The sequence below is a fragment of the Lepus europaeus genome, chromosome 11 (genome assembly GCF_033115175.1).
Source record: "Lepus europaeus isolate LE1 chromosome 11, mLepTim1.pri, whole genome shotgun sequence".
NCBI classification, from domain to species: Eukaryota; Metazoa; Chordata; class Mammalia; order Lagomorpha; family Leporidae; genus Lepus; species Lepus europaeus.
In genome coordinates, this window is record NC_084837.1 from 54,271,081 (window position 1) to 54,282,045 (window position 10,965).

The 10,965-nt window shown below is 36.6% G+C and overlaps 1 protein-coding gene across 1 annotated transcript; it reads left to right on the forward strand.

Moving 5' to 3' along the window:
• Nucleotides 1–3,887: 3,887 nt before the first annotated feature.
• On the forward strand, nucleotides 3,888–4,895 carry LOC133770537 (olfactory receptor 4K13-like). Its single transcript, XM_062206614.1, is given in 1 exon segment — nucleotides 3,888–4,895. A coding segment is annotated over 1 exon segment (1,005 nt). The 5' UTR covers nucleotides 3,888–3,890.
• The last annotated feature ends 6,070 nt before the right edge of the window (nucleotides 4,896–10,965 follow it).

The window sequence follows — 10,965 nt, forward strand, 5'->3', positions numbered from 1 at the left end:
AATTTTAACAGATTCACTATGATTTGTAGACACAAGTCTAACAACATAATGATATTCCCTTCCTCCTTCCCTCCACCCTCCTTCCTACTACCTTTCTTTCCTTCTGTCATTTTTCTCTTAGTTTTTCAGATAACATATTTTAAATTCAAATTATAGCAAAAAGACTAAGTACTTCACTGAATCAGAAATTTACCAAGTGAAAAGCAAAAAGACCCTAGTTTAGTGAGAATATAGACAAGGGCTGCAAAATATAATTGAATGGAAAAATGCCCATTTCACCCAAATACTGTTCTTGTCAGTCATTCATAATTTCTTTCGATGAAATAAAACCAATGACAATGTGACATCTAAACACTTCCTGTGAAGTTACAAGAGAATAATTAAGTTCATTTAGACTTTAAGCCATTTCCTCTCAACAGTTTATACACAGAAATAATTTAAACTGAATCTTAGACTCTCCACAAATCTATTGGAACTAATAAAAACTGCTTTAAACTTGCAGGATACAAAATCAACATTAAAAACGTGTAGCAGGGCTGGCATTTTGGCACAGCAGGTAAAGCCACTGCCTGCAATGTTGGCATCCTAGATGGGCACCAGTTCAAGCACCGGCTGCTCTACTTCCAGTCTAGCTCTTTGCTATGGCCTGGAAAGCAGCGGAAGATGGCCCAAGTCCTTGTGTCCCTGCACTCACAAGGGAGACCCAGAAGAAGTTCCTAGCTCCTGGCTTCAGCCTGAGACCACTGCAACCATCTGGGGAGAGAACTCGCAAATGGACACTCTCTCCCTCTCTGTCTCTCTTCTCTCTCTGCCTCTCTCTCTCTCTCTCTCTCTTTCTTTCTCTGTGTGTGTGTGTGTAACTCTGCCTTTCAAGATAATCTTTTTTAAAAGATTTTTTTTTTGAAAGGCAGAGTTACAGAGAGAGAAAGAAGGAAATACAGAGCAGGTGGAAGATCTCTCTCTTTCTCCTTCTTTCTGTAACACCTTCAAATAAATAAATACATCTTAAAAATCTGTTTTTGAAATTTTCTAAGTGAGTAGATCTAAAATATTCTTACTATGAAAAAAAATGATATGTATGCGAGGCAATGGAGTTGTTAACTAGTTTGATTTAGTCGTTCTGTAATGTGTAGATATACCCAAATATTACGCTGCATAATAATAAATATTTATTTTATTTGTCACAAAATAAAAATTCTAATATACAATGAATATTTATATTTTGCCTGAAAATAATAACTATCAATATTTATTATAGAAAACATCTGCCCTAAAATAAACATTACACAAGAATCCTATAATCAACAACCTAGTTCTATTGTTCTACATTCTCTTCACTATTGGTTTTTGCCTTTAAAATGTCACTAGTTTGATAGGTGAAAAATGGTATCTCATTATCTCTAAAGATGGAAGGAATATTTTAGCAATCCCCAGTACTTTTATTTTTCACTGCTGGTCTCTGAGGAATCTCATAGCAATCAATCAAATTAATTTTCACCTTTATGCCTCTTATCAAGGGATACATTTAAATACTGTTGTCTTTTGAATTCAGAACAAGAGATAAAATCATTGGGTACTGAAGATTAGCTTCCAGAATTCAATAACGGTGTTCCTTCCCAAGTCCAAGAGCAAACTGGTAGGTTAAATGACCCTGGTACATTGCTCTACCTATCCACTTCACCAATCACATCATTTTAATTTACTCTATTACATAGGACTGTGAGTAATAGAACACAAATGTCAAAACCATAACTGATTGGAGTGCTGGTAAAGAGAAAACTAAACTGAAAAGAATTAGACTTCGATACAACTGAGGAAAAAGGTACAAACAAGACATTCTTAAAAGGAAAGGGATGTAGATGTGTTTTAAGTAGCTCAGCTGTAGTGATCAGATTCAATGGTTTTATTTTGTGAATTGTTGCATAATATGGAGAAGTTACTTGCTTTTAGGGATGCAAATATTTTTACAGAGAGATAAATAATCAAACTGAAAAAACAAAATTGCTGATCCTGAGATTAGAAAATCATAGAATGTTACTACTCAGAAAATATTGATTTCCTTATTATAATTCTTAGGACATGAGGAGGAACATATGAGAAGGTTTAAATATCTCTATGAAAACAATATAAAATGGGTAAATATTTAAACACTCTTTCAGCTAGAAAGATCTTAAAGAAATCAGATTCTGAGATTCTATCTTTGTAGTCCCATATGCTTCTGTGTGTACATCTACTTATTTGCAAACTATAGAAATACAGAAGACCCAGAAGCTGTAGCTGTATATGTTGTCTACTATAAGAATACATGCACAATTAACAAACAAAGTGTGACAACTTGAGTGAGAATTATCGAACATTTCCACTTTCATATTCTATTACCTTGTCAAATAGACTGGTTTTCATATACTATGGATGATTGAGGCCAATACAGTTTAGATATGAGTCACATATGATTAAATATTTGCCTTACTGATCATGTTCATTCTTAGAGAAGAATATCTATATATAGATGATCATTGTTAATAGCTAGAGATACTGTATTCTTAAATTTAAGCTGTGTGGTTTAAAGGTTGAAATGAACAAAAATCACCTATATTTGCTTTCTTCCTTCAAAATCAGTCTTAGCTCTGGAGATGAGCAGGAAGCCTGCGATAAGAATTAAATTATGGATCTAAGGACGCCAAAAGGGGAGGATTGAATTAAATGTATTAATGTGAACAGTTTCCTGGCCTTAGTAAATGTAAGTATTTTGGCTAAAAAAAAAAAAATAGCTTTCCTGAATCTACTTTCAGTGGCATACTCTTACTTATACACATCCTGGAAAAAGTTAGGGTTAGATGAACCTTAGAGAATAGTCATTGTTATGAAACAAAGATCTGAAGAGAACAAGCACTTTTATAAAGATACTGTTCATACCTTATGTCTACCTTTGAGCTACAGGTAGATGGCTTTTTTCACTGGGTGAAAAAGCTTAGGGATTCACTTCACTCTTTCATCTTGTTTGAGAAAATTTGAATAAACTAAGTTGTCACTTCCACTATATTCTAGTCTTAATAATAGTGGCTTTGGAAACTCTATATACCCATTAGATGTTAAAACATATGACTAAACAGAAACATCAGATACAAACAGTGTTTTGATCCAACTTTTGATAATTGCATAAGAATGAGCAGATAGGACACAGTTTGTCAACTACACCGACAGAAGACTTACAAGAACCTTATAGTTTAGAGTTAATCTGTGATCCGGGTTGTTTATATGTAAAACCTGAATCTTTCTTCACTAATTGAACTAGGTCCTAAGTAAAAATACAAACACCTCAACTTTCAATTTTATGTCAACAACATGGTCAAGGTCTTTTATTTGGGTATTTCAAATCTCTTCAAAAAAGCACAATGCACACATTGTTATTTGAGCAATATTTTTCAACTTGGCAAAGTGCACACAATTTTTATTGCATTTGAGAATGTCAGAGAAACATCTGTCAGTATACTTTCTGGGAGTTAAAAAAAGATGAAAATCTACTCCTTTGATGCTTTTCAAAGGTCATTCATGTCTTTCTAACAATGTCCATTCACAGTCTGACCTGGAGCTGAAATTGAAATAAGAACATTTACTCATACCTCCTACTGACGTTAACTCATATTAACCAGGAGGCAAATTAGTTCAAATTGGCTCTATATCCAATATCATTTCTACTGACTTTGTGTCCTCTGAAATATTTCAAACTGCTAAATCTTAAAATGTATAAAAATATCACATTGCCAAAGAGTTGTTTCACTGAATAAAGAACAAAATGCAAAAGCAATAATTAGTTTCACTCTCTTGTCAGTCTCTATGATTTCCTCTGTTTTTTCCTCCTTTAGACAACTTCTGGTGAACTCATACAAATGGACATCCTAAATAAGAACTCAACTGTTTCTGAGTTCATCCTCCTGGGGCTTTCTAGTTCTCAAGAAATTCAAATAATCTTTTTTGGGATCTTCTTTCTGGTCTATGCAGCCATCGTAGTGGGAAACCTCCTCATTGTGATTTCTGTGCTAGTTGATAACCATCTTCATTCACCCATGTATTTCCTCCTGGCAAACTTATCATTTTTTGACTTATGTCTTTCCTCTGTGGCTACTCCCAAAGTGATTGCAGATTTCCTTAGAAAACAGAAGTCCATCTCCTTCTGGGGCTGCATGGCCCAGATGTTTTTTATGCACTTCTTTGGAGGTGGCGAGATGTCTCTCCTCATAGCTATGGCCATTGACAGGTATGTTGCCATATGTAAGCCCTTGCACTACAAGACCATCATGAACCAAAGGATGCTCATTGTGTTTCTGTTGCTTTCATGGACAACTGGGTTTGTACACACCACAAGCCAAATGGTTTTTACAGTAGGTTTACCTTTCTGTGGTCCCAATGTTGTGGACAGCATTTTCTGTGACCTCCCCCTGGTCATCAAGCTCGCCTGCACTGAAACCTATATCCTGGAGCTGTTGGTGATTGCAGACAGTGGGCTCCTGTCCCTAATCTGCTTTGTTCTGTTGCTGATGTCCTACATCATCATGCTGCTCACCATCTGGCAGCACTCCTCCAGTGCATCTTCCAAGGCTGTGTCCACTCTCTCTGCCCACATCACTGTAGTCACCCTCTTCTTTGGCCCAGCTATCTTCATTTATGCTTTTCCATTCAACAGTTATTCTGTAGATAAGTTTCTTTCTGTTTTTTACTCTATAATCACGCCCCTCCTTAATCCAATTATTTATACTCTAAGGAATCAGGAAATGAAGGCGGCCATTAAGAGACTCAGCAGCCAGCATTTTGGTTCCAGGATGGCCCTTTAAACACGGTTTGTAATGTTTGTAATCTCAGATCGTTTGTTTGTGTTCTGCTATTTCCAGGTTTGACTCATAAATATTTGTTTATATAATTAAATGAAAATGCTAAATGATATATCAACTATATTTACTGAAAATTTCAGGAAGTATTAAGAATTTTGACTTAATACTTATTGAAAAATATTCATAAATAAGATATAATGTCTAAAACTGGATGCATTTATTATGTACCCTGCTATATTAAGCTATTTAAAATATATAAACAATGTTTCCTCATAAAATTGGTATAATTTTTAGCATATTAAGATGTAAAATAAGAAACTGATAATACAGAAGACTGAGTTTAGTAAAAATTTTAAATTTTTTAAACTTATCTTTCAATTAAGATTTATTAATTATAAGGGACTTTTAAACTAGAGATTCAGGTTGAGGCAAAGCCAGTGAAAGAGTGCTCATTTTCTTGTCCTACAATTAGAATTTTTTTCATTTCTACAGTTACTTTTCTATCTTCATGTGCATTTAGCATGTCTATTAATAAATTTCAAGTTTATGGAAGATTCTCAGTGGTGTTGGAAATTAGGATTTGTGAAACTCTTTTTTAACTCAGTAACCTCAATGGGCTAATCATCCTTAAATAGCCCAAAATTTTATTTATAAAAATAAACATTCCAAATATTTACATTTATTTGGATAGACAAAGTATGGTATATAGACACAACAGAATGTAATTCAGCTTAAGAGTGAATTCCTGTGGCGTTTGTAGCATAAGGGGTTAATCCACCTCCTGCAGCTCTGGCATCTCACATGGGCTGGGCACTGGTTCTTGTACCAGCCGCCCCACTTCAGATTCAGTTCCCTTTACAATGAGTCTTTTCTAAAAGCAGACATAAAACCAGAAATCACACTGAAGTCTACCATGCCATTTCCTGCTATAATTCTTTTGATTTAAAGAATAACACACCTTGAAAAAGTAAGCTTACACATGTTCCCTCCTTCTCCTCATCTTCCTTCTTCAGTACTATGATTCCATTAAATTTGGTCCTAGACCATGCCTTTTAAAAATGTTGGCTCTATTCTGAAAAATTCTGTGTACACCATGCTTATCAGTTGGCATGGTAATCAAATATGAGTTCCAATTTGTGAAATACTTCTTTAATCTTTTTAATATAAGAAACTTTTCTTTCTCACAAACACCTCCTCAAATAATAATGGCACATACTGTGGCATAAGAATCTTCTGCAAAAAATTGTTTAAAGATTTTGCTTTTCATGGCAATTCTGATTGATTGCTAATGGCTAATTAGAGCCATTAAACAAATTTGCAAAACAAAACACCTAGACACTGAGAAACATGTATGTAAAGCCAAAAAATTCTAAGGAGTGGATGGCAATAAGAATACATGACAGACTCCAGCTAGCCAGTTTATACCTTCAGAAATAAATAAAATCACTAGTCTAAATTTTGAGGATGAAAAGGAGGAGACTATAGTAGAACTGATAGACTAAATCTGCCACTCACATGTGAGGTCTGGGTTGGTTTCTGGCTCTCTGTGTTAATTTGTCCCAGCCTCAGCCATTGCTAACTTTTGTGGAGAGGATCAGCAGATGGGAGGGCGTGCTTGCTCTCTCTCGCTCTCTCTCTCTCTCCTCTCCCTCCCTAATAAATGAATAAACACAAAACAATATAGTCATATTTATCAATTTTTTATGTGTGGGATTTTGTGTATCTATGTAATACATTTCTTATGAAAAACTATTTTGTTTTCTTTCTTTTTTCTTTTTTTTTTTTTTGACAGGCAGAGTGGACAGTGACAGAGAGAGACAGAGAGAAAGGTCTTCCTTTGCCGTTGGTTCACCCTCTAATGGCCACCGCGGTAGCGCGCTGCGGCCGGCGTACCACGCTGATCCGATGGCAGGAGCCAGGTGCTTCTCCTGGTCTCCCATGGGGTGCAGAGCCCAAACACTTGGGCCATCCTCCACTGCACTCCCTGGCCACAGCAGAGAGCTGGCCTGGAAGAGGGGCAACCGGGACAGGATCGGTGCCCCGACCGGGACTAGAACCCGGTGTGCCGGCGCCGCAAGGCGGAGGATTAGCCTGTTGAGCCACGGCGCCGGCTACTATTTTGTTTTCTATTGTCTTGTAACCTCAAATACTTTTTCTTTCTCAGATTTATTTACTCCAAATAGAAATTTAATTTCTTATTGGTATACAATAGGAATCTAACTTATTTTTATTATGTATCTAAACACTCAAATATTACTTATTGAATAGCTTTTTCCCTCCTACCTACTCCACACTGACTCCTAAACATTTTTCAAGTAAAGGTTCAACATCATCTTGATAGAAGTGCTCCCTAACCATTGATATTTGATGGGATTCCTTTGTATTATAATTCCACAAAAGTCTACACTAAATATTGTAGTATTTGTCATACTTTAACTTAGATAATTATTTACATCTGCCTGTATTTCCTGTTAAAACATAAAAATTCTTGAATTTGAGAATTATGTCTATCTTAATTTCTAAAATATCCCCCATTCATGTTTAACATAATGTGTGTGCACAATAAAAACTACTTGACAGACTGGTTAGATTGTGACATCACTAGCTTCTCTAATCAGCTAAAGCTTATTACATTATGGAACTTTTAGCAGAAAGTCTTGACCAACTATTGGGAAACACACTTATTTATTATTGGACTTACCTAATTACTTGTGTCTTTATGCTATACTACAAGGAAAAGATTTAGAACACTATAGGGGTTATGCCAGTCTTTTTCCATCTTGCCTTCTTTAGTGTAACACATATGAAGTTGAGATAAAAATGAATGATACCTCAGTTTATTTTACATTATTTTTATATTTTTCCTAAATTATTCCTCATTCCAGTACTCTTTATATTGTCACTCATTCTAAATGTGCTGAGTATTTTCCCTTAAATAATCTCAAATCATTTTATTGATGTCTGATGTAATTGACATAAATACCATTCTGTTTTCTTTTTCTTTGGATACAATCAATGCTATTTTATATAGAGTTCATTGCATCAAAATGTTCCTATTATTCTGTAGAATGGATCAAAATCGATTTATTTGACTGTTCCTTAAGTGATGGACAATTACATGTCTCTAATTGCCTATTAACATAAGCAACTTCATGATAAGTATTTTTATCTAATACTTACATAAACCTTTGTGAGAATGGCTCTATCATAAGCATTCAGGGAAGAAAATACTGAATCATAAGGTATTTATACACTAATTTCACTAATCAGGAACATAATCTGGATCTACCAACTGGGTAGCATGTACCCAACCACTTCATCATCACCTGCTGAATCCTAAGATGTCAATACTAGGGAGCTGTTATCAGGAGCAGAGTAGAGCCAGCACTCAACTATGTGGGCAAACCAAGCAGTAACCAGTGTTATTTTAGAAAATAAATTGTGTGTGTATGTGTGTGTGTCATATGTACACACACACCAAATATATGCATATATTTGGTCCAAGATCAGAGTTATATTTAATTGTCAGATGTCTGTAATCACCAAAAATTCCTCAGTGTTTCCTTAACACTCATGACCTTTTTATAGTTCATTGGTAGAAACCACAGTTTCATAGAATGTGTCATTTTGACTTTATCTAATGTTTCTCATGATTTGACCTTGTAATACCACAGAAATGATGCAAATGATGATGTGCCACCTCAGAAACTCATATGAGGAGGTGAATAATGTTAATTGGTTCTATTTCTGGTAATATTAAGTTTAATAGCTTCAGTAAAGTGTCATCTGCCAGATATATCCTTAAAATTACTATTTTTGTAACCTCAATGTGCTTTATAACTTTATGTATTACTGCTGAAAGTTTGACTACAACATGTCATTGTGAAGATGTTTTCTGGTCAGGTCTATTAGGAGTTCTATGTGCTACTTGTCCTTGAATGTCCATTTCTTTCTCCATATTAGGCAAGTTTTCTGATATTATTTCACTGAGTAGATCTTCCAATCCATTCTCTCTTTCCACACATTCAGGAAATCCTAAGACCCATATGGTGGGCTGTTTTATAGTATCCCATAAATCTCCACCACTATTTCAAATTTTTCTAATTTCTTTTTCTTCTTTGTTTTTTCTTGGTCTGAGAAAATTTCCAAAGGTTTGTCTTCTAGCTTGGATATTCTTTGTTCTGCCTCACCTAGTCTGGTGCTAAGACTTTCCACAGTATTTTTATTTGACATATTGAATTCTCCATTTATAATATTTCAGTTTGATTTCTCTTCAAAATCTCAATCTCATGGGAAAAATTTTCATCTACATCATTTATGGATTTTTTTACTTATGAATTTGCCTCTCATTGCTTCTGAGTAATCCTATGATCATTCTTTTTAAATTTCTTTTCATCAATTACATCAATCTCTTCATCTTCACATTCTTTTTTTAAAGATTTATTTATTTATTTGAAAGGCAGAGCTACAGAGAGGCAGAGAGAGAGAGAGAGAGAAAGAATGAGAGAGAGAGAGAGAGGTCTTTCATCTGCTGGTTCACTCCCCAGATGGCTGCAATGATCGGAGCTGAACTGATCTGAAGCTGGGAGCCAGGAGCTTCCTCCAGGCCTCTTATGTGGGTGCAGGGGCCCAAGGATTCAGGCCATCTTCTACTGTTTTCCAGACCATAGCAAAGAGCTGGATCAGAAGTAGAGCATCCAGGACATGAACCAGTGCCCATATATGATGCCAGTACTGCAGGTGGTGGTTTATATGGTATGACACAGTGCCAGCCCCCATCCTCACATTCTAATAGTGAAGTATTGTTGTGTTATTTTTGGGAGTCACGTTGTCTTCCTTGTTCTTGTTTCTTATATTTCTGCATTTATTTTTAGGCACTTGTGAAAACACTTGTTGGTTTCTTCCAGTGATTGGTTTTATCTTTAAACTATACCTCTGTGGCTTAGTGGATTGGCTGCTACTTCAGTGAATACCTAGAGGTGTGTGCTGGTTAGGGCTAAGGAACTCTGGTCACTGTTCACAGGTGGGCGAGAATCAAGGTGACACCTAAAAGTTGGGCATGGTATTGTCACTAAAAGGGAGGATATGATTGCATTTGTTGGTGTAATCACAACCTCACCTTTTTTCTTCCAAAGTGATCAGTGCCATCAGTTAGCCCACAGTGAGCACAACCCTCATACATGCTGGTGCATGAACCACACAAAGAATCTGTGCAGTCTTCAGTGTGAGAACAGAACCTTCAGCAATGACCTCCAACAAGCAATCAGGGAGCTCTAAACCTCTGACACCAGACACAGTGATTGTTCAGAGACCCAGTTACATCCTGTGCCATATTGTGCAATCACAGGATTCCCACAGTCACAGCACTGACTTCTCCCATAGTCACAGGGTCAAGAGGATCCCTGCTCTGTCCCACAAGTTTGAATGGTCCATGGAGAGTACAGAGCCTTTTCAGAGCTAACTGCCTGTGGGTACTCCACCTTGGCACTTTGAGCCTTGGAGCCTGAGATAGGCTGAGAGGATGGCGGCACCTCACAATCTCATGTGAGCACCCCGCCACCTGTCACCTCTTCCAGCCAGAGTCAAAGACATTGGGAAACTCAGATTTCTCCCTCTGCTAAAATCCCCTGGTGGCATGTGCAAGAGCCAAGGCAGGCTCTACTTGTATCAATTTAGCTCCTTCTCCCCTCTGCTTGCTGGATGTCCTTGTAGGAGGATGGAGGGAAAGATGTTTTTCCCTCACTGGATTACGGGGTACACTGCCCCCTGCTGGGGTCCAGGTGAACTCACAGGGCTCAACAAGGCTGTCCCTCATGCAACATCACCAGTGCCACCTGCAGCCGCGGTCTGCTCTCCTAGCATACTCACTGCTGCGCATCCTCATTTTCTACACATCATTTCATCTGATTCCTCATGTTAATGTAAGGAAACTCCAGGAAAGAAGGGCTTTGAGGATTCCACCGCTCATGAATCGGAAAATGAGATTCCCACAGCGGCCATTCCTATTACCTGGTACTTTACAGCTTTCATATGACTTATAATTGAGTTTATAGAAATACTTTGAGACTGTATAATATTTCACTCCTTATTAAAATTTTATTCACTAATTTTAGTTGAAACTGGTGATTCTTCCTGA